Source organism: Trametes versicolor, assembly GCF_000271585.1.
Source record: "Trametes versicolor FP-101664 SS1 unplaced genomic scaffold TRAVEscaffold_2, whole genome shotgun sequence".
Classification (NCBI taxonomy): Eukaryota; Fungi; Basidiomycota; class Agaricomycetes; order Polyporales; family Polyporaceae; genus Trametes; species Trametes versicolor.
This window is the reverse complement of record NW_007360322.1, coordinates 379,208-401,572: the sequence shown is the minus strand read 5'-3', so window position 1 is coordinate 401,572 and position 22,365 is coordinate 379,208. Positions and strand designations below refer to the sequence as shown.

General features: G+C 57.8%; 8 protein-coding genes across 8 annotated transcripts; 4 read left to right on the top strand and 4 right to left on the bottom strand.

Moving 5' to 3' along the window:
- Positions 1-401: 401 nt before the first annotated feature.
- Positions 402-883, bottom strand: TRAVEDRAFT_26238 (uncharacterized protein). The gene has a single exon (XM_008035325.1). It carries the CDS (start codon positions 781-783, stop codon positions 487-489), a length of 297 nt encoding a protein of 98 aa, XP_008033516.1. The 5' UTR covers positions 784-883; the 3' UTR covers positions 402-486.
- Positions 884-1,739: 856 nt separating this feature from the next.
- TRAVEDRAFT_115187 (ubiquitin 10.1) lies at positions 1,740-4,820 on the top strand (the record flags this gene model as incomplete). Its single annotated transcript, XM_008035878.1, has 5 exons — positions 1,740-1,843; positions 1,896-1,999; positions 2,052-2,279; positions 2,333-2,806; positions 4,339-4,820. 5 exons carry the CDS (start codon positions 1,740-1,742, stop codon positions 4,818-4,820), a joined length of 1,392 nt encoding a protein of 463 aa, XP_008034069.1.
- A 1,462-nt stretch (positions 4,821-6,282) lies between these two features.
- TRAVEDRAFT_42868 (ubiquitin) lies at positions 6,283-7,750 on the top strand (the record flags this gene model as incomplete). Its single annotated transcript, XM_008035520.1, has 6 exons — positions 6,283-6,493; positions 6,550-6,777; positions 6,830-7,045; positions 7,102-7,323; positions 7,378-7,593; positions 7,650-7,750. The coding sequence occupies 6 exons, from the start codon at positions 6,283-6,285 to the stop codon at positions 7,748-7,750; spliced, it is 1,194 nt and encodes a 397-aa protein (XP_008033711.1).
- An 841-nt stretch (positions 7,751-8,591) lies between these two features.
- TRAVEDRAFT_68915 (uncharacterized protein) lies at positions 8,592-10,273 on the top strand (the record flags this gene model as incomplete). The annotated part of the gene is made up of 6 exons (XM_008035877.1): positions 8,592-8,716; positions 8,787-8,905; positions 8,972-9,249; positions 9,324-9,789; positions 9,844-10,152; positions 10,217-10,273. 6 exons carry the CDS (start codon positions 8,592-8,594, stop codon positions 10,228-10,230), a joined length of 1,311 nt encoding a protein of 436 aa, XP_008034068.1. The 3' UTR covers positions 10,231-10,273.
- A 175-nt stretch (positions 10,274-10,448) lies between these two features.
- Positions 10,449-12,517, bottom strand: TRAVEDRAFT_68914 (S-adenosyl-L-methionine-dependent methyltransferase; the record flags this gene model as incomplete). The annotated part of the gene is made up of 9 exons (XM_008035876.1): positions 10,449-10,586; positions 10,654-10,872; positions 10,927-11,097; positions 11,154-11,302; positions 11,369-11,643; positions 11,700-11,753; positions 11,827-11,950; positions 12,006-12,171; positions 12,227-12,517. The coding sequence occupies 9 exons, from the start codon at positions 12,515-12,517 to the stop codon at positions 10,449-10,451; spliced, it is 1,587 nt and encodes a 528-aa protein (XP_008034067.1).
- Positions 12,518-14,503: 1,986 nt separating this feature from the next.
- Positions 14,504-18,197, bottom strand: TRAVEDRAFT_68913 (OPT oligopeptide transporter). The gene is made up of 19 exons (XM_008035875.1): positions 17,882-18,197; positions 17,748-17,822; positions 17,525-17,694; positions 17,307-17,468; positions 17,196-17,250; positions 17,109-17,140; positions 16,985-17,042; positions 16,689-16,933; positions 16,606-16,638; positions 16,461-16,539; positions 16,353-16,407; positions 15,987-16,297; positions 15,837-15,923; positions 15,721-15,784; positions 15,392-15,665; positions 15,254-15,342; positions 14,952-15,184; positions 14,690-14,882; positions 14,504-14,610 (listed from the first exon to the last, which is right to left on the bottom strand). Exons 1-19 carry the CDS (start codon positions 17,985-17,987, stop codon positions 14,595-14,597), a joined length of 2,337 nt encoding a protein of 778 aa, XP_008034066.1. The 5' UTR covers positions 17,988-18,197; the 3' UTR covers positions 14,504-14,594.
- A 1,328-nt stretch (positions 18,198-19,525) lies between these two features.
- TRAVEDRAFT_160389 (uncharacterized protein) lies at positions 19,526-22,274 on the bottom strand. Its single transcript, XM_008035874.1, has 7 exons — positions 22,100-22,274; positions 21,358-21,668; positions 21,180-21,281; positions 20,033-21,130; positions 19,909-19,981; positions 19,740-19,845; positions 19,526-19,683 (listed from the first exon to the last, which is right to left on the bottom strand). The coding sequence occupies exons 1-4, from the start codon at positions 22,187-22,189 to the stop codon at positions 20,605-20,607; spliced, it is 1,029 nt and encodes a 342-aa protein (XP_008034065.1). The 5' UTR covers positions 22,190-22,274; the 3' UTR covers positions 19,526-19,683; positions 19,740-19,845; positions 19,909-19,981; positions 20,033-20,604.
- Positions 19,571-20,478, top strand: TRAVEDRAFT_33953 (uncharacterized protein; the record flags this gene model as incomplete). The annotated part of the gene is made up of 4 exons (XM_008035438.1): positions 19,571-19,683; positions 19,740-19,845; positions 19,909-19,981; positions 20,033-20,478. The coding sequence occupies 4 exons, from the start codon at positions 19,571-19,573 to the stop codon at positions 20,476-20,478; spliced, it is 738 nt and encodes a 245-aa protein (XP_008033629.1).
- Positions 22,275-22,365: the final 91 nt, after the last annotated feature.

Here is a 22,365-nt window from a genome sequence, read left to right as displayed (position 1 = left end):
GTTTGACGGGGAGATGTGGAGATGTGGAGGACCATGTGCTACTCGAGAGAAGAGCGTGCAGGTTCACGCGTTTTGGAAGGCGAGCTGCAAGCATGGGCGGATGTCACGTAGACGCGTCTCGCCCACTGTCGACGGCGTGGCGGCGAACGCGCCCGTGCGCCATGCAGCGCGGGGAGACATATTGCTGTTCACGGGGATACGCGGTAAATGCAACTCTATTCTGTTTAGGTGCCGAGGCGAGGCAACGACTCACCTGAACGCCGGCATAATTGATGTTAGCCGGTGAGCAATGAACAAGCGTTGACAACGACGGGTTTGGGCGCGAGATGGAGGTGTGGCATGACCGTATATTCGGCCACCTTCGCAATTCGCGCGTTCTGACTTGCTCGTTGTTTTCTTGGCCGCAGCTAGATTCCTACGATGTCGCCGAAGACGCTGGATACGTCCTAGGCCTGCGCGCAGGGGGCACATGTGTGGCACGACTGGTTATGTGGAATGTGGCAAGCAATCGGATAGAAGAGACGCACGAAAAACGCTGAGAACCTCTGGTTCTCTTGGTAGCTCTTGATGTACAGGGTGCGCAGATATAGATGGGCGCGCGGCGTCGGCTGGAACAGGAGCGCGTTGTAAGTTCCCCAAAAGCCGTACCCTCCGGAGTCCGGGTACAGCGCGTTGGGGAGCTTCTGTGGGCTTTCCACTTCTCTGCGCTGTCCTGATGCCTTGACGTGATGAATAGGTAGCGGAGAACTCTGGACACATGCGGGCCCGAGTGAAGTCTCGCATCGTCAACGGCTACTTGACAAAAGCCTACGTTCAAGCTGGTAGCATCACGCTATCTGGCAGACGGATTCATCAGCTTCAACGACGCTCTGGTGAACTCTGACCTTCACTACATGTAGAGACAACAAATGAAGTCGCTCTCCTTCAGTATTCTGCTACCACACGCATTTCTGCTAGCGAAGGATGATGCTCTTTCACTTACCGCGAACATGAAGAGCAAAGGGAGTAGCTTATTTCTTCACGATAGCTTAGCGGCTATAAGAAGGACCCTCTTTGTCTCGTCTTCTAACAGAAGCCGTACTGGTCGCGAGTCCAGGCACATAATCCGTACCCCAGATATGTGCTGACGAATGTCGCCAAAGTATGAGTAGTCAATGCACGTTTCCGTTGGTCGATCGTCCTTTCGAGGTCACCGGGGTCCGACAGAACAAAGGGAATCCCGTCGGACGGAGGGAAGGCGGCGTCCGTAGCTTCGCGAGCTCTTCACTTGCTGATACGTGCGCAGGAGGCGTGGAATGAGGGCGGCAACGTGCGCGCGAAGTAGCGTAGATCATCACTTTGAGGACAGCTAGGCGCGATGCTGCTGCCGAGAACACAGCAGAGTGAGAGAGCAACGACGAGGACGATGAGCACAAGAGCGATGTCGATGAGGAGCGATGTGGTCAGACAGTCGTCGGACGACGCGAGAGGGCGCAGGAACCGAGACGCGCCGCCACCGGAGGATGACGTCGGGAAGGGCGCGCGCGGACCAATCAGAGGACCCGAACGGTCTCGACCACCTGCCGCAGCGCGTGCCGCGGCGCTGCCCGGAGCCCCGCCTTCATAAGTACGCAGCTCCAGCGCCGCTCGCTATCTCCCCAACCACCATCTCCTCCCCTTTCATCCTCTACTCCCACATTCATGTACGCATAACTATTCATTCCATCCTGCAAGTGAATGCTGATCTCTCGGTCTATAGCATGCAGATCTTCGTGAAGACCCTCACCGGCAAGACCATCACACTCGAGGTCGAGTCCTCGGATACCATTGACAACGTCAAGGCCAAGATCCAGGACAAGGAGGGGTGCGTTCCCATCGTGATCGTCGTACAGGGCGCAGAACTGACATCCGTTCAGCATCCCTCCGGACCAGCAGCGTCTTATCTTCGCCGGGAAGCAGCTCGAGGACGGGCGCACCCTCTCTGACTACAACATTCAGAAGGAGTCCACCCTGCACCTTGGTGAGTATATGCGCATATACCGAACTCCGCCCTAGAGTCTGACATCGCGTAGTCCTCCGTCTTCGTGGCGGTATGCAGATCTTTGTCAAGACCTTGACCGGCAAGACCATCACCTTGGAGGTCGAGTCGTCCGACACTATCGACAATGTGAAGGCGAAGATCCAGGACAAGGAGGGCATTCCTCCGGACCAGCAGCGTCTCATCTTCGCTGGCAAGCAGCTTGAGGATGGTCGTACCTTGTCCGACTACAACATCCAGAAGGAGTCGACCCTTCACCTTGGTGAGTGTATGCGCCACTTTCGTACTCGGTTCGTGCTGACAAAGTGCGTGTAGTCCTCCGCCTTCGTGGTGGTATGCAGATCTTCGTCAAGACCCTCACGGGTAAGACGATCACCCTCGAGGTCGAGTCGTCCGACACGATCGACAACGTCAAGGCGAAGATCCAGGACAAGGAGGGCATCCCTCCGGACCAGCAGCGCCTGATCTTTGCGGGCAAGCAGCTCGAGGACGGCCGCACTCTTTCGGACTACAACATCCAGAAGGAGTCGACGCTGCACCTCGTGCTTCGTCTGCGCGGGGGCATGCAGATCTTCGTGAAGACGTTGACGGGCAAGACGATCACGCTGGAGGTCGAGTCCTCGGACACGATCGACAACGTGAAGGCGAAGATCCAGGACAAGGAAGGGATCCCGCCCGACCAGCAGCGCCTCATCTTCGCCGGCAAGCAGCTGGAGGACGGCCGCACGCTCTCGGATTACAACATCCAGAAGGAGAGCACGCTCCACCTCGTCCTGCGTCTCCGCGGTGGTCTCTGAGCGTTGTGCGTCCTTGGCTGATCGGTCCTCGCTGCGTCGTCGTTGGTGTTTGTTGTATCATGGTGGATGTGGATGTATCATTGTACGGATAATGTCAGATCGTTTGGATGGTGAACATACGTGCGTGTTCTTGTTCATCTTAGTGCAAGTAGTACAGCGCCATCACCACCGGCGCACAAGCGGTTTACTCTGATGCCCCCGCGTATTCATACATGAGCCAGCTGAATCCGCTCGTGAACTGCGGGCCTCACATTACCGCAGGTGTGGTCAGGCACTGCACGTTGAGAACACCATGATCGTAAAGTTCTTCCCGATTCCATGTACGTGCCTTACGCATGTGCGCCTCCTCGGACGCCGAGACTCACCCTGCCCACAGTCCGACTTAATGTTCGCGTAGGTTCCCTCGCGGACCTTCTCTATGGGCCCTTCGCCAACGAGCCAGGATGCAGCACACGGAGCCTAGATGACCGGCTGGCACTTCTGCGGACGTTCGACATGCGTTGAAGTTGGTTCACGATCAACTCAGAGAAGCCCACTGCGCCGGCGCTGCGCTCGAAGATGGCGAGAGTTCTCGCCACTCCTCGAGTGGAGGTCACAGCGTGGTTCGAGTCTGGCGGTGTAGAACCATCCGCGAACTGCCTCAGGGACGCACGTCGCGATTGGAATGTTACTGATACCCTTGAGCTTGAAGGCGTACATGGAGCTCACCTTCCAGATCATCGACCAACAAAGTAGGCAGTCTTATCATGCTAAGATACGAGGACATCCAGCCTTTGTTGACGTCGCTGCGAGATCGAATGCTATGAGCGTACGCGACTTGGTTGTATGGAACAAACCTTCTCCAGTCCTTCGCGCTGATACATGCGCAGACGGCTAGGAAAGAGGGTTTCAACGTGTGCGCGAAGGAGCCAGGATCGTTATTTGGGGACACAGGTGCGAGGGAACCTGCAGGGTGCTCCTTCCTCGGCCGAAGCCTCGACCACTTACCACGTTACATCCTCCAGCAGCCCCCGTCGCCGCAGGTGCGCCGAGCCCTGCAGTGACATCTTTTCCATGATGAAACAAGTCTTACTCCATGAGGTCTTGCCCCCAAGCTACAGCGTGTGTGGCGGCGCTGGCCGGAGCCTCACCTTCATAAGGACGCTGCCCCCTGTCTCCCCAACCACCATTTATCTCCGCCTGTCATTCAATAGCGCGACACTCACGTAAGCACTGTCCTCTCGTCCTGGAGCAGGGGATTTATACCCTTCGGAGTTCAGCATGCAGATATTCGTAAACAATATGGCGGTCGGCCAGACCGTCACGCTCGACGTGTCGTCCGACACCATCGAAGATGTGAAGGTGGTGATTCAGGTCAAGAAAATCATTGCCCCAACCCAACAGCGTCTCATATTTTCTGCAAACAGCTTGACCATAGTCGCACCGTGTCCGACCCCAACATCTGCAAGGAGTCGACACTGCACCTAAGTCCGCATTGTCGCCATTTGTGCATCCGCAAGGTTACGCTAACGAGCTGCCTACTAGCGTTCCGCGTTCTTGACAGCATGCAAATATTCGTGAAGTGGCTGCATGGCAGGACGATCACGCTAGAGGTCAGGTCCTCGGACACGATCGACGACGTGAAGGCGAAGATCCAGGAGATAGAGGGGATCTCGCCCGACCGGCAGCGCCTCATCTTCGCCAGCAAGCAGCTGGATGACGGCCGCACTCTTTCGGACTACAACATCCAGAAGGAGTCGACGCTGCACCTCGTGCTTCGTCTGCGCGGGGGCATGCAGATCTTCGTGAAGACGTTGACGGGCAAGACGATCACGCTGGAGGTTGAGTCCTCGGACACGATCGACAACGTGAAGGCGAAGATCCAGGACAAGGAGGGGATCCCGCCCGACCAGCAGCGCCTCATCTTCGCCGGCAAGCAGCTGGAGGACGGCCGCACGCTCTCGGACTACAACATCCAGAAGGAGAGTACGCTCCACCTCGTCCTGCGTCTCCGCGGTGGCCTCTGAGCGTTGCGCGTCCTCGGTTGGATCGGTCCTCGCTGCGTCGTCGTTGGTGATTGTTGTATCATGGTGGATGTGGGCTCTGGGAGCCTCGGAGTAAGTACTACAGCCTTTTTACAACCTTTTCATGATTCAACGAACCCACGCTTGCCATCGAACGCCGTTCTAAGTACTGAGTAGGCAGGATAAGGTGTGTGTACAAGTCGCAGTAAGGATAGTAAGTTGCGCGCTACTAGGCGCTACTATACTACACGCTAACGTCTCTTCAGCGGCTCTACGGTCATCCAAGTACTGTGTGTGCTTCTTCGGACTTCGAGACCCACCCCCCTTGCCCATACGTCGACTTCAAGCAAGGTTCACTGGTTCGTCCCTGTGTTCCCATTAATTGCGAACAAGCCAGCTTGCAGCGCATGAAGCCTCGATGATGGGAGGCTCGCAGTGCCACTGCTTCTGCATGCAGACGTTCGACGTGCATACCGATACCAATCGGTTCACGATCGACGCGGAGAAGCCTACCCATCGCTGCGCTGGAAGATGACGAACGCTCTCGCCGCACCGCAGCATGGGTGCGCAGAGCTCCCTCCGGTGGGGGCTGCAACGTGGCGTGAGTCTGGTGGCCAGTACGAAACCGCCCTCGAGGATACTGACTAGCAAGGTAAGCAGCCGTCGACCTCTCGCATGCACCACACTCAGACCGACGTATATCGTGCTAGGGAACGAGGATGCCGAGCCTGCTTTTGGCGTCGCCGCGACACCAAACGCTGTGGGCACATGGAAGGCCATATATAGAGCAAACCTTCGCGTCGTCCTTCGCGCTGATACATGCGTAGAAGGGGAGGAAAGAGGGCTTCAACGTGCGCGCGAAGTAGCGAGGATCATAACTTTGAGGACACACAGGTGCGAGGGCACCTGCAGGGCTTCTCCTCGATTGCTTACCACCACCACCCGCTGCGCAGCTTCGCTGCTCCGAGTCAGGCCCTCATGTCCTGTCGTCGAAGGTGAACAATATCACTTAGCTTTGCACTGGCACCTCAGACTGACCTCATTATCCTAGATTCAAGTACTATTTGCACCGCAGTTATGAGGAGTCTCATGTACATGGCAAGTGCCGTCGCTTCATCGAGCGTGCACACTGTGGAAGTGTCTGCGAATACCTCACTACTGAGGTTTGGGTGGATAAGTGCCTGCGAGCGTAATAGTGCGACTACCCGAGGCATCGGTGCGCTGCCCGCTGCCCTTTCACACGATCGGGGCGTGCTTCTTGTAACTTTGTATCTCCTGGCATGGCCGCATGCTGCAGCGCTGATCATGGCTCCATCATATTCATAAGAAGGCTGCCTCTGCGCCGCTCGCTGTATCCCCGACCACCATACAAACTCCCCCTTTCGCTGCATAGCGCGGGCACTTGTGTAAGCGCCGTCCGACCTCCCGTCCTGCTGAAACAGATGCTGACCCTTCGACGTTCAGCATGCAGATATCCGTGAAGAACCCGACGACCGGCAAGACCATCACGCTCGAGGTGGACTCGTCCGACACCATCGAAAATGTGAAGGCGATGATCCATGACAAGGAGGGCGTGGCCCCCAATCAACAACGCCTCATCTTCGCCGGCAAACAGCTTGACTCTCACCGCACCGTGTCCGACTATAACTTGCGGAAGGGTTCGACAGTGTTCCTAAGTTCGTATCAGCGCCAATTGTGTACTCGCTAGGCCATGCTGATAAGCTGTACACAGTGTTCCGCGTCCTCGACGGGATGCAAATATTTGTCAAGACCCTGTCAGGCAAGACGATCACCCTGGAGGTCAAGCCGTTGGACACGATTCGCAACATCAAAGCGAAGATTCAAGCCAAGGAAGGGAACCCGCCCGACCAGCAGCGCATCAAGTTCGCCGAGGAGCAGTTAGAAGACGATCGCACGCTCTCGGATTACAACATTCAGTGGAACAGTACCTTGCAGCTCGGTGAGTCGACATGTGTCCCAGGACCCTTCGCCTCGCCTGACGCATTATGTAGTCGGCCGCTTTCAGATCTTTGTAAAGACCGTCGCTGGAGAGACCACCCCTCTCGAGGTCGTATCCTCCGACACCATCAAAGACGTAAAGGAGAAATATCGGGACAAGGAGGGCGCCGTCCCCGCCCAGCAGCGTCTCATCTTCGCCGGCAAAGAGCTTGAAGATGACTGCATCTTGTCCGACTACGGCATCCAGAAGGATTCAACCGTGCATCTCGGTCAGCACTTGCACCGCTTCTGTGTTTGGGTCGTTCTGACGAACTGTATACTGCAGTCCTTCGTCTCCCTGGTATGCAGATCTTCGTCAAGAGCTACACGGGCAAGACGATTACCATAGAGGCCAAATCGTCGGACACGATCGGCTGCGTCAGGGAGAGGATCCGGGACACGAAGGAGATCCCATCCGACTACATCTTGAAGTTCGCCGACAAAGAGTTGGAGGACGATCGTATGCTCTCGGATTACAACATTCAGTGGGACGACACTCTACATCTCAGTAAGTATATGCGTGTGTCCCGAGTCGCTCTACTGAGTTTAACACCTCACACAGCTCGCTATTTCCAGATCTTCGTCAAGACCATGATAGGGAAGACTGTCACCCTCGAAGCTGAATCGTTCGACACTGTCGAAAATGTGAAGGCGAAGATTCAGGACAAGGATGGCAACCCTCCACATAAGCAGTGCTTGATCTTTGCAGGCAAGCAGCTCGTGGACGGCCGCACTCTTTCGGACTACAACATCCAGAAGGAGTCGACCCTGCACGTTGGTCAGTTTATGTACCACTATTCATGATACTCGACTTGTGCTGACAACCGTTTCCAGTTTGGCGTCAGTTTGGTGGCATGCAGCCATCCGTCGGGACCCTTCCGAGCGAGCCGATCGCCTTGGATGTCGAGTCGTCAGACACAGTCGCGGCAATTTAGAAGAAGAAAGGAGTATACAAGTGACTTCATCTCGCTTTGCATCTCCGTGATGGTCTCTGAAGGTTGGGCGTCGCCACGGTTGGTTGGTCTCTTATGTAGTCCTTGCGGTCGATGGTCCTGTTGTCAGGGTGGATGTGGATGCTTCGTTGTACGGACAATGTCAGATCGGTCAACAGCCGAGATGGTGGCGATACACACGTTCTCACGACTTCCAAGGCCAACATGTCCGAGGTGCGCATGCGACCAGCAAGTACTCGCAGCGATGGTAATAGCGTTGGCGCTAACCTACTACTAACCTATCCAGCGTCTCACTTTCTGACACCGGTCTAGAGCTTCGGGCATTTGAGGACGCAGTCAGTGCCCGCAACAATGGCCGGTGCTGCTTGTCAGTTTCACGTCGGCCATGTCTCCTATGTCCGTGCGGGGGAAGGTGGCATTAGAGCACTTTGTACCACCTTCGACTCGGCCGTACACGCAAACCGTATGGCTTGGAATGTCTCTCCGACCCTGGTACGCGGCTCTTTTGTCATCACGCTCAAAGAAACTTACCCTTCGCTCTCTAGTTACAGATCTAGGTATACAGATAGGCTGTCATGCAGAGCCGAACACGTACGGAGATGTGCCTGACTGCATCGGTGAAGCGCATATGGCCGAGCTCACGAGGGCCCGCCATCTGTCCGGCAGCAAAGCAGCAATGTCAACAAAACGTCGCAAGGAACATGTCGCCTGTGCAAGTCAAAAAATACAAGCACTATATAAAGGAGGAAGAGATGAAGGCACCGCTGCTAACACTCTGATATATCTCGAGATACCAACCCAGCTACGAACGCCTTACTCCGGCATGAACTTCTCCCTGATAGTTACTGTCAACACGGCGGACATCGTTCCTCTGAAAGCGGCAGGTTTCAAGCTGTGCTTAGCGAAGAAGGTCGACGGCACGTTCAACATTGTATGGCGGAGTGGCGAGTACGTCGTATCGTTCATTGCCTGTTCGTCTGCAACTGCCAGAACATGATGCTGATCACTGCGTCCCCAGCTTCTCAAACCTCAACAAATTCACTTGGAGCTCCAAGTATCAAGTGTTCGGCTCTTTGGGGTATCATACGGATGGAAAACCGGTGCAGCCGAACACACAGACCATGGTAATTCAATCTGGTAGGTTCTCATAGATGTCCTGTTTTCTTCGAGCAGTCGGTGACACACTTCGCCTGGCATCCCCAGGCCAGACCGCGACATTAGACATCATGGGCATCATGAACAACCCCAACGGCGCACCCGACAACTCGGGCACCTTCCGCGTCGATAACCAGTTCGGCGCCCAGATGAGCATCGGCGTACGCGGGCTCCTGGACGGCACCTACGCACCCATATGCATCACCCAGAACCCGCCCACGAGCCGGGTCGTGGGCGTCACGCCCGAGGAGGAGGTGCTCGTCTGGTTTGATAGGACGCGCACTGCGGGCACGGTGCTGGTGGAGCCGATCGCCGACTGTGTGAACGTACGTGAGCTGCTCGGAATCTGCATTCTCGGGACTGTACATCAGTGATACTTACGCGACCGCATTGCTCGCAGATCGATTTCACCCGGGCGGTCTCGCGGTCTGTGACTTATGCGCTCGGCGCCGCTGGCAGGGGTGTGTGGATCCTCGACGGCCAGCTCGCGCTTTCCCGCACGTACGACGTGGGCACGAATCGGTTCACGATCGAGAAACCCACTCCTGCGCTTTTATGGAAGATGGCTGGCATCCTCGCGGCGCCTCAGGACTCGGACTCCGAACCCCCTCAGGCTCGGGTGAAGGCTACGGCATGGTTTGGGCCTGGGGGTGCGGGCGAGTTCGCGGACTATCTCAGGGATGCACGTTCGGACTGGGATATCATCAGTGCGGGCGAGGCAACCGAAGTCAGGCTCATCCCGGCCGACGATGGGCCGAACGTCGAGGAGGCGATCCGGACCTGTGAAGCCGCTTTCTTGGAGGCGTACCGGGGCTTCCAAGGCGAGCCTTACACGAAGCTCGCCTTCGAGGTCATCAACCAGCAAGGTCAGTAGCTATCTAAGTCTTGTTTATCGTGCTCAAGCTGACGTCCCGCGCCAGAAGACGAGCCTACCTTCAACGTCGCCACGGCCGCCGACGTGAGCACAGGTAGGGCCGTGTTCCGCTTCAGCAACATCCCGAACGCGCAGTCGTTCGCGACGAAGACCGCGGCGTCCAGCGGCGCTGGGGTCACCCTCGCGGGCGCGCTGAAGGGCGTGGCAGTCATCGTGACCGCCTCGTTCGACAACCCGACTGCGAACCCGGTGGCGGACCGCGCGAAGGTCAAGGCCAGTCTGGATCAGCGCGTCGCGGTCTGGAATGGAGAGGATGCTAGTCACTCGTTAATCTATGCTGGGCCGCTCATCTGGAGTACGTGTTTCTCGTTGTGTTCTGGGCGGAATGTGATCTTGGACGTGCTAACTTGTCATTTTAGAGGGGAATTTGTGATCGGGGGTGTGTATGATAACGCCACGCATAAGACAGAATTCACAGTCAGCTTCACATTTTTAATGTGTGCGTCCTGTGTGCAGAAAGCAGGTATATTCCAGATGGTCCAACGTCGTTGTACAGGCATTAAAAGCATACAAAATGTACAACAAACCATGGTGGCTGATATCTGTTTAGTTCTCGAAGGACAAACTTTGGGCTAATATTTGAGCTTAACCTCAGATAGGCCGAGCCGCCGTATACCCCCACAACGACCCCGCCCCGCGCGTCGTCCCCGTCACCTCCCACCCAGCCTCACGCGCAAGCGCCGCCACCTCCCTTATCGTACGCTCTTTCGCGTCCAGCAGCGTCATCATCTGCATCCCCACCATCCACACCGTCCATCAGCGCCCGCCCCCCAACACCCAAACTAGAAACACGTACGCAGATATCGAGCTGGTACAGGCTCGCGTGCGTCCTGCCGAGGTTCGCGAGCAGGGGCGAGCCGTCTGGGACCAGCGTGCAGAGCGCGCCCGGGATCGGCTCGGAGGTGGGGTCGGAGGTGGAGTCGGGGCAGGCGTAGGGGAGGACGGTGTCGACGATGAGGAGCTGTGTTGTTAGGGCGGCTCTGGAGCGGAGGAGGCCGAGCATCCTGCGGGAAGACTGTCAGCCTTAGCATGCTGCGCGGGAGGGGAAAAGGGGTGCGCGCTTGAGAACGGCGGAGTCGGGCCAGTTGTGGACGCAGCCGCGGATGAGGTAGACTGCTGGCGCGGAGACGGTGCCTACCCCTGGGACGTCGAGCGAGGCAGGTTGTGGGTCGAAGAAGTCCTGTGCCATGAAGGAGACGCGGCCGGATGCGATGAGCCCCGCGTTCAACTTGTCGCAGAGCTACGCGCCATATAATGAGTCAAGGGGCTAGGGCAGAAGCCGGGAGGGGTGATCACCGATGGGGCGACGGCGACCACGATCGGTCTGTCCTGCACGACGAACCGCAGGTGGGAGTACGCGTTCGCGAGCACCATGGACGTCGAGCCGATCCCGCCGCCCACGTCGACGACCACCGCGTCCTCCGGGAGGTCCTTCCACGGGAACGCTACCAAACGCCGACCAGGTAAGCCGCCTGGATACTTTTTGGGAGGATATATGCGCCCATGCTAACCGTCAATAATATTCTCCGCGACCTCCCACGCGCGCGCGGCGACCATCGCGCGCCCGAAGTTCGTCATGCGGCGCGCGTTCTCCGGGAGCTCGAGCCACTGGAAGTAGCCAAGCTCCGTGCGGAACGCGAGGTTGAAGGGCGTCTGGTACCGCACGGTCGCGGCAGGCGCGGTCGAGCGCGCGGGGTCTAGGAGCGTCCGCGTCGCGAGGGTGCGGGCGCGTTCGGGGAGGAGGTGGTCTGTAAGGTGCGTTGCGGTCTTGCAGAACTCGTCGGTCCTGTGATGACACTGATCATGCCCTGATCAAGTAGGAAAGGAATTCGTGATGCGTACTTCATGGCGACGAGCGCGGCCACACCGTCCGTATCATCGTACTTCTTCTCCGGGCTATGGTTCAATGTCAGTCTCGCCCTCAGAACGTACGTCGCAAGCAGTGCGCGTAGCCTCCCTGTTCACTTACACCGCACGCAGCTCTTCCGGGGTCTTTCCTGAGTCCACCTGGGCCGACAAACGATTATTCGCGAACACATCAGGGCGGACCTCCCGGAACCAGTGGTGGGTCGCCAGGAGGCGCAAGATGTGACCTGCACGATGCAGTGAGTCATCCACAACCAACTTCGCTCAGGATGCGCGATGTACCCAGCTTGCCGGGATCGAGCGGGGCTATATTGGCGTCCACAGCGCGCCGCAGGTCGTTGATCCTGCGCGCGATGTCGTGGACATGCAGGCCTTCCCCGCCGGCGGCGCGCAGGATCTCGACTGTATGCGTGGCCTCGGCGAAGCCGATGCACGAAGTTATGATTTCCTATCGCAATTAGTCAGTGCGAGGCGGACAGCTTTCCAAGCGGGAATTCCCTCACACCCATGTTCGCTTCACAAAGCTGGAAAAACGGCTTGTGCAGCGTCGCCGCGATCTGGCCACAGGCAGCCACGATCGTGTTCGCCGCGGTCACGACAGTCGGATCTGATGTCAGATCCTCCGCCGCACGCGTGTTGCCACTCGGTGCGCTGTCCTTGTAGACCGGCACGTCGAGCGAAGGATAGTCGACCGGGCCCCCACCTGCAGGCGGTGCGTGGTAGACACGCTCGATCTCGGCGAGCGCGTCGCCGAGGAGCGTGTGTAGGGCGCGCAGGGTTGCGAAGGTGGCCATGTTGCGACGAGGATGGTGAGGGTTTGGGATGAGCGATGGATGAAGTCGGAGGGAGCTGGCCCGACTTGTGGCAAGGTTTGGCCCCGCCGGTGCCACGAACCTTATGATTGATGGTCTGTAAAGGCCGTCAGATGGCTTATTATGAACTGGACCGACGAGGACACTGCACCTAGGCTAGTACGCGTTAGGGAGGACTGCCCCCTTGACACGAGCCGAGAGACGCCACGCGAATGGAGGAGCTTGATGGAGATGCATACCTCGGTCAGGATGGTGTTCCGTCAAGTAACGAATGATCCGAGTCATCACTTTCCGTCCACGCGTACTTGTGGTCACACGCACACGACGCGCGGGAGGTCAAGTGCAACCGAAAAATATGCTTTATGGAGAGATATAGCGATTTTACAATCCGTATCTCTACATCTATATGTCGGGCATATACTGAGCTGGCTGGGGCCGCCACGCTCGGTACGCATACGCTGCGATAGGTCTGTACTGCCGACCGCTGTATGTGGGAGTCTGATTGTACAGACACACCGGGCACGCCAGGATCGGGCGTGAGCTTGAGTGGCTAGCCATTACTCGTACCCTGAGTCTCCCCGCATCCCGTAGCAGCGCAGGCGACAGCGACTTTACTCAGAAAGTCGGGATTTCGGAGCGGCGCACGAGCCCTGGGATGGGTCGATGACGGGCTATCCGGGTGCACTCTCTGTGCGTCGCAAAGCTCGCCTGCGCGCTCTGAATAAATCTTTGGAACGCGTATCCAGCAAGAAGAACCGGGAGGATCCGGGGCAGCCTGCCAGCCTGGACGAAAGCGGGGAAGGTGAGCATCGACGCGGAAAGGAACGCCCACGTGACCGCGTGCTTACCTCGATACACGGCGCGGCGGGTCGCGGGCCAATCGGCCGCCTCCAGGTCTGGGAGAACTACAAGGTCGCATGCTGAGTGTGAGGGTGGTGAGGCGCCTCCAGCCCTTCCCTAAAGTGGGGAGGAACGACCGGCGAGCCGCGGGGGCGGCCGGATGGACATCGGCGTGCCATGCTGCCCGTTTCTTCTTCTTCGATATTTTCGGTCCCGGCGCTGCCGTCTCTCTCCATTATGCGCCTTGCAGTACGCCGGATAGATTTCCATCTCCATCCGTGTAATGCAGGTTTGAGGCCTGCTTGTCTGCCGCCGCCACCCTGGATAGGCACCTGCGCCGCCCGCGCGCGGTTTCCCAGGGTGGTATCGGTCCTTTGGTTGGACGCCATTTCGGTGGTCGAGGGGCCAGGCCCGCGCCTAGGAGGTGTGAGAGCGTCTATAAAAATGTCCGAGGGTGCTGCGCCAGTATGGTCAGTACGCGGTGCGAACGGAGAGGCATGCACCACCGTGAAAAGACATACCTGGGTCAATTCCCAGTTCCATGGCATGCGAGAGACAGCTGACCGGGTCGATGACCAGGTGCAGGGCAGTCCTGAGGTTTGAGAGGTTTGTCTGTCATACGAGTGCGGTATAGCGGCGGGGATGCGGGGTGGTGGGGAATGGGAGCTCATGGTGAAGTGTGATGGGATTCAGTGTGTATCGCTCGGGTTTATATACTCCGGGAGAGGGAGTGGCGCTGGGCGAGGCCAGTGCGACGACGAGCACCACAGCACCGCCTCCATTGCTGAAGCGCGACGCCGAGAGCGTGTGCATGGTCCATTGAGGGCGTGCTTAATGAACAGGTCGGAGCGTTACTCCAAGCAAATTCACGCACTGACCAATCCGAGCGCATCATACGGCCTCCGTAGGGCCCATGTATTGAATATTGTCAGATGCCGTTGCCCACCGGCAGACTGAATCTGCTTGGCGGTCTATGTGCCGATGGAGAGAGATGGCAATGATCAACAACCAAGAGCGAGCACGGAGACAATGCTTAGGAGACTAGACACGCTTCCGCGAAGACGCTCGATCTCCAGCTTGGAGACAACCCCACACGCGTCCAACAGACCGAGAAAGCAGGCTCCATAACAAAGTCGTATCGTACAGTCGTCACAGATCTTCTCGTAGCATACATGACCAAACCGGGCCCAGGCGCACGATGACGCGCGACACCTCCCGCTCACCACTTCGTCGGGCTTCAAACAAAACAAAACAAAAGTCAGCGATCTCTCTCTCTTCTACCACCTCAGCAATAAGGCGAAGGGAGACACGCACCCGAAGTGGTCGCCGGGCGCGAGGGCGATGAGGGGCGCGGACGCGCCGTCCGCGTTGTTGAACGAGACGGTGTTGCCCCACCAGGTCTGGATCGTGTTCTTCCCGATGTTCCCGTCGCGCGGGTACTGCAGGATGAAGAAGATCAGGATCGCGGACACCGCGACCCCAGAGTCCAGCGCCGCCGACAGCACATCTGCGCGCGCGTCAGCGATGTGTTCGATAGAGAAAAGGACAGGACACAGAGAGAGGGGGGGGGACGCACAGTTGTACTTGGTCCACCACGAGAAATGGCGGCGGCGGATGACGTAGTTGAAGATGAAGCCGACGATGCTCCAGGGCACGTAGTTGACCGCCGTCGCGGGCGGGATCGCGCCCGTCCCGCTGAAGATGACCGGGAAGTTGATGTACTTGAACCACGAGTTCGGCCACTTCAGGCTGATCAGCCACCCCCCGAGCGGGCACGCGATCCCGACCACGAAGAAGAACACGAGCCCGCTGCGCCGCGCCGCCCCACGTGTCAGCTTACAGGTTCAGAGGTTTGGGAATGGGAGGATGGGGACGTACTAGTAGATCTGCCCAGGGGAGAACTGGCGCGCGGGGCCGATGACGCCCCAGATGATGCTCGCCGTTCCAAACACTTGCGTCGACGGGCACTATGACACGCTCAGTATATGCGCGCAACGCCAACATCCCACGACGTACGATGAAGCCGTCGGGCTGGTCGGGGTCGCACAGCCCGCGGATGTTCGTGAACATCCACGCCTGCACGCCGAGCTGCACGGTGCCCGCGATGACGGTCGCGACGACCTGCGACCAGAACATCGGGCGCGGCGGGATCTTCATGTAGTGCCCGAGCTTGAAGTCGGACGCGAACGTGAGCGCCTGCGCCATCGTGATGTACCCCCACGTCTTGAACATCATCATCGCGATCGGGCGCCCGGGCAGCGCGTATCCGATGATGAGCTCGGTGATCACGCTTGGGGTGGTGGTTAAAATGTGCGACGCCGGGCATGTTGCTGAGAGGGACTCACTTCAGGCCGATCTGCTGGTTTGTGATGGCTTGGATCATGCCGATGGGGATCGTGTACACAAACGCTGGAGGATGTACGTTAGAAAAGTTTAGGGGAAGACATCACGACCGACTTACAAATGATCAGAGCGAGCACGAATGCCCAGACGGGGAACTGCGTGTTCCACACCTCGATCGAGATGACACCAAAGACAAACATGGACACTGTCCCCAACACAAGCCATCAGCCCCCCAAATCCGACGCCGAAACAAGCAAGGACGACGTACGGAAGATGATGCCGTACCACCACTCGGGGACCTGCGGGTACTTGGACATCAGGCGCGCGTGGATGTCGGGCTGCTCGCTCATCGAGCGGCGCGACTGCACCCAGATCTGCTTGCGGAAGTAGAGGAAGGTGTGGGTGAGCGTCGCGGTGATCGACGCGAACGACAGGCCGTAGGACATCGCGAACGTCGTGGACAGGAAGAGCGGGCTGTACGCCTCGTACTTCGCGACGTTGAGGCTCGCGTCGGCGTTGATGATCTGCGAGACGTCGTAGGTCTGGCCGAAGCGGTCGAATGACGTGCGCGAGGAGATCCTGCGCATGCGTGTTTAGATATTGGTGGCCGGAGGACTGATTTGTGAGGACTCACGGCATGAACTTGCTGTACCAGACGTTGCTGTAGTACAGGATGGGGGTGAGGATCCCTGTAGTATGTTAGCCCACCGACACATGATTAACAGCCACTGGATATCCTCACAGAAGAAGAATACAAATCCGACAGCGATGTTGGCTTCGGCCCACCACGGCGTAGCAAGCGGAGAGCCAATGTAGGCGATCTGATTAGTACACACATGGTGTGTGAGTCTCAACGCCGCTTCCATGACCGAAGAAGAAAAACGTACTTGAGCCCAGTCGAACGTAATTAACGACATGCCCTGCAGCGTGTGTCAGTATCTGTCCACTTGCACGGCTACAAGGCACTCACCAAGCCACTGCTGTACCCGAACAGCTGGTTTACAACAATGTTGTTGGGGGCGATCCAGCAGACCCAGTTGAAGAACGAGAGCGCCTGGAAGATGTAACCAGGGAGGAAGTACCAGCACGTCGAGCCGAGGAACGCGTAGAAGAAGAACCGCTCGCGGCTGATACCGCCGCGGTTGCCCATACCCGCGTACACCTGTGAGTGCAGCGTGTTGAACAACGCGCATGTCACCAGGTTTGCGGGCCAGACTGTGAACAGCTTTCAGTGTGCGTGGGGTGGTGTGAGGAGAGCGAACGTACTCATGGATGGCGGCTGCACCAGGAAGCGGCGCGCAATGCCTCCGATGGAAAAGCCGATCTAAGATCGATGTGGATGACAGCGTGAATAACAAGATCAGACTTCCGTGCTGCGGAAAACACCCACAAGTTGTGTGCTCATCACGACCATCCATTGGTCTATGAAAAGCAGGGTCAGCAGACGCGCTGGGGCAGCAAAGAAGCGGACGCATACAGCCGAAGGTGTAGTTCTGGTTGTAGTAGACCCTTTGCACGGCAACAATGTCCGTCTATAAACGTTCAGCTCGGATGCGTCTGACTGCGCAGTACGACAAAAATAACGTACCGCATAGGCCGAACCTGCGCCAACGCTCGCCATGATGGTAATGAGGACGTGCTCCTTCACGTTGAATGGGCCGGGGTTGAGCGGGATACCAAAGATCTTGACGTTGGGCACCCACCGCGCCCACGCGCGACCGATGGGGAATGAGATCAGCTGGGCGACGATCTGTATAGCGATAGGTGAGCGTCGGTTCGGGTAGGAAGATTGGTCAGACAACATACGCCGCTGACTGTCACACTGGGGAAGCGGAAGAAGAAGAATTGGTTCATGCCGGGGATAATGATGGCCCAGATGATACCAAGGACCCATACTCGTAGAGACGAGACGGGCATGGAGGGGTCGTCCGTGTTAGCCACGGCGGAACGGACCTCCGGATATGGAGAGTCGTCCTCTGTTTGTCCGGTGGTCAGCCTAGCTCGCGGAGGATAGCGATGCGAGACGAACCAAATAGGATGGCATCCTTGTCGATGTTGGGGTCGTCAAAGTCCGCAATTACGTCCTCTACGTTCAAGTGGACCGCTGGTACACAATTCTCATGAGTATGCACCGAGCGCACGACTACTGCACGGACCACGTACGAGTTTTCTCCAGGTCAATCTTCTCCTTCTCATCGTGGATGGAGTTAGAGCTGGACGGCGCGACGCTGCGCTGGTCCGTCACGGCAGTGATGCCAGCGGAATCCATGGTAGGACCGAGGAGGGAGGGCTGCGGAGGCGGACGCAGGCGTGGAGCGCGTGCGCTGTGGGTACTTGTACTCCCCCGGGCTGACGCGATAAGACACCACTCTTCCAGCCGAAATTGTATGCAGCGTCCCTTGCGCCCGCGTTATCAACTGTGTGCCGCCCCGCCAAGCGTGGATCTCTGCACGCCCGCTTGCGCTCATGCGCCGCCATCAGGCCATGACAGCTCGTTCGCATCTGTAGAGTCTGCTGGCGTTCTGGCCTAGACGGCGCAATCTTCGCAGCTTTACGGCGGCGCTGAGCTGCGAACACCGCCGAAGTGAGCCTGCGAACTACGGCTAATTGAGGACAGATACGCGAGGAGCACGTACTTGCGTTACCGCGCGCTGCTCTCACCGGAGAACACCCTTCCCAGGAGATCTGGCGTGAATGCGGATTGCAGGGGAATCGTTGACTTCTTCCGGAAGGAACCTATAATTGTGCACAACGCTGGTCAGCCACCAGGCGACAGCGAGAATGCCGGTATAGCGCATGTACTCCCTCGACGCCCGTCGCAGTGATATCTGTGAGGTTACTGGCAGTGTTCGTCGTTGATTGCGATGTCTGCATCACGCCGAGGACGCCGGGGCGCGTTATGGCTATGAGAGACTCGGGCCAAGATCATAGCCATACATGGGACGAGCGCAAACCATTCCACGACAATATTCCGCAGCAGTGGGTGGTGTTCTAAACAAAGCCACGCATGGAGGTCTGTCCCAGATGCCGGGTCACCTTCTTATTGCGGCACGAGATAAGAAGCAGACATGTGCAAAAGAGTCCTTAGACAGCTTGTGCTGTCAGGAACGCCGTCTAGCACGCCGAGCACACGACATGGTGAGCATGACGTTGAGCGCGTTCGACGAATGCCACCGCATGCTCCCTGCGGACCGAGCTGGACTCCAAGTGTCAACACGCAGACCTTGCGGAGGGGTGCCATGAAATACTCACCTTACGATAACAATTCCGCGACGATCATTTAAGGCCGCAAGTCTATCAGTGTGAAGGTAACGCGTAATGGAGCTGGTTCGCAATTCATTCTGGCCGGTTGAACGGAGCGCGACGGTGTGGCCGCCGCTGACATGATCAACACGGCGCGATTGGAAGAGCCCGACGGCGCATGCAAGGGGCAGAGCTGAGAATGGAAGAAGCCAAGGGGCCACGCCTGTGAAGACAGCGTCCGACCGTGTGCATGTTCCCTCAGTGTAGCATGTGGACTGTGCGTACGTGAGCTACTGCGCCCGCCCAGATTTGTAGATGGGTGTATTCCGATATGTTCCCTGCTTCCCATGCCAGACATTGCACGACAGCATTGAGATTGAGGACGGATGGAGGGCGCGCTGTCCGAGATGGTGCCTGAGGGGGTTGGACGGAAAGAAAGAACGAACTTGGCTGCGGAATTGCTGCGGAGAGATGGACACACAACTGGGCGCTAGCTGAAACACGTGGCGGCGATACTTTTCGCAAGGCGCCCACTCCGGGCGCCTGTAAAGTCCCTACTCGCCGCCACCATCTGCACTCAGTCTTCACTCGAGTGCCTGCTACGCTCACATGGCTCCCTCTAATCTGACCACGCTCACGAAGTCCCACACCATCATTGCGGCCAAGAAAAGGGCGAAAAGAGAGCAGATTAAGGAGGTCGTGTTCGATGATACCGCGCGCAGGTACGCACACTTCGACCATACATCTGCAGCCTCGAAGACTCACGCGCTCGTCACAGGGAATTCTTGACCGGCTTCCACAAGCGGAAACTCCAAAAGAAGGAGGACGCGAAGGCCAAGGCGATAGAGCGCGAGAAGCAGGAACGGCTAGAGGCTCGGCGGGAGGTGTGTCTCTTAGTGTCCTGTCTCCCGTCAAGCCCGAGCTCACCGCATCACATCCGTCTGTAGCACCGCCGGAATCTTGCCGAACGTGCTATTAAGAACGCGGAGGAGACGGAGCGAGCTTATGGCGGCATCGTTGGTGCGTCTCATTCGTCCTATACTGTTGGGTAACTTACTGACTTTCGAACAGAGGACGAGAGCGATAGTGACTGGGACGGCATAGCCGACGCCAGCACGTCAAAAGGGAAGAGAAAGGCGTCGGAGGAGCTAGAAGAATACGAGGACGAAGAGCAGCTGGCGACAGTCACCGTGGTCGAAGAGTTTGATCCCGACAGCCTCATCCACGGTGAGAAACCCACACCAGACGCCAACGCTGCTTCGGACGGCGTTCCTGAAGCACCGGTCGCGCTACCTCGATCAAAACCACGACCTGCTGCAGCGCCGAAGTCGAAAGCGCGGCCAGAGAACTACAAGGCAAAACCGAAAACGAAGTCCAAACCCAAGGATATCAAGTACCAGACGATAGCGGCACGGAAATCCGACCGCATGAAGGAGCGCAAGCGGAGGACAGAAAAGGCGGAACTAGCAGGTGGGAAGGCTTCCAGACGGAAGGGCCCTGCCAAGGGCAAGCGATAGTACCCTGTGCATCTTGCTTTCTCGACCCCGTATCATCTGTGCACGGCCCGCCCGCTCACGCTGTCTTCCCGCTTGAAGTCCCCGATCACGAAGATGTAATATTCGGGCATGTCGCGCATATCCTATCTAGGTTCCGGAGCTGGCGCATCTCCACCCCACCCAGACAGCGTATGGGCCGTCCACAAGTCCGCCGATGCTCCATATCTCCCACTCGCCTGCCGGCGATAGTGACAGCCAACCTTGTAAGAACTCTCTCACCACATCTTCCGCGCGTAGCTCCACCACCACTAGCACTCCGGTCTTCCCGGGCACCGCGAGGTGGTCGATCGTAGACAGCAAGGGTGGTATGAGCGACGGGTGGTAGATGCAGTCGACCACGAGGACGAGGTCTGCTGCTTCGTCCGGCGCGAGCTTTTGTCTCAGGGCGGGTGTCGCGTTGCGTATCTCTACCCAGTCCAGAGCGGCCGCAGTCACGTTGGGCTCGGTGGCGCTGGGTGGTAAGCGTGCTCCCTTCGACCAGGGAGATGTCGGTGGGTGCGGGAGGTTTCGTGCGATGTTCTTCCGGATAAGCGGCACCAGAGCATCGATGTCGGTGACGGTGTAGTGATGTGTGAATGGAGACAACACCACTGCGAGGAGGCCTGTGCCGGCCCTGCTCCAGATGAGAACCCACCGTTCGGTGCATGTTATGAATCACGTACCCTAACTCCACGACATGCGCTTGCTTGAGCAGTTCGGGTACGAACAGAGATTCGGTATCGCTGTTGTAGAGCTGTCGCAGAACCGTCTGTGCGAAATCCACACTATCATATCACAGCGTCAAACTTCGCACATCTGCACATCGAAGACAGTCGGTGAGCACACGACCACAATGCCTACCTTGCGTGCCATAAGACACTCCCAGTATCGCCTTTGCGACTCCTCAAGGCGGTTTTGTCCTGCACGATCTCGACCTCGATCGTACGTTCCGCCGCGTCTTTCTTGCTTCGCGCTTTCTTGGTCTGCGACCCCCGCGCCTTCCGCTTTCCCGCCCTGGCCGTATCTTCGGGCGCATCTGCATTCTCAGGGACCCCCAGATTCAAGGTGACCGTGAGCGTATCTTCGTGGGAGTCGATATGCCCGAGCCCGCGAAACCCGGAGGACCCGTCCGCGGCGGTGCGCGCGGCGAGACCGGTGTAGAGGAGGAAGACCTAGAACGTGCAGCATATCAGCGAAGGTGCTCGGTGAGGGGGTGAGGTGTACTTTGTCATCGGAACATCGTGTACATCCTCCATGCGCGGAGGCTACGAGATTGAAGCCCCTAGAAACTACATAGCTTTACCTGGGCTAAAACCTGGGTGGAAAAGATATAAAGCCCTCAGAAGCCACGACGCACTTCTGTTTGTCGCCACGTAACTCGTCCAGGCCTAAGAGAGCACTTGAACATCAAGACGAAACAGTGCGATCGGGCGTAGGAAACCAACCCCGCATCCCCGTCGTAAAACCCATCCAGGAAAATTCAATCAAGAAGGGATGGTAGCGTTTCTCTACGCATTTGAACGTCACCTCCAGATATCCTCCGGGGATATGAATAACATCTGGTCACAGAGCTCTTGAAAGAAGAGACACAGTCGCGACGTACCTCCTCGTCCGCGTCCGCTACACAAGTGGACCCCGCCGGGAGCTGTACGACGCCGCGCGCGGCTGGTGCGTGTTCATCAGGCTCGTCCATACGTCTTTATAGTGCAAAAGAATATCCTCGCGCAACAAGCCGTCTGCAGATTCATGACCTGGAGATGATGCAAATGGCCGGGAGCAAGGAGGATAAGCGCCCGGCTGTGCGCGGGCTGCGCGACCGGCGACAGGACACGCTCACCGCTACACGTCTGCACTCTCCTGCCACCACCT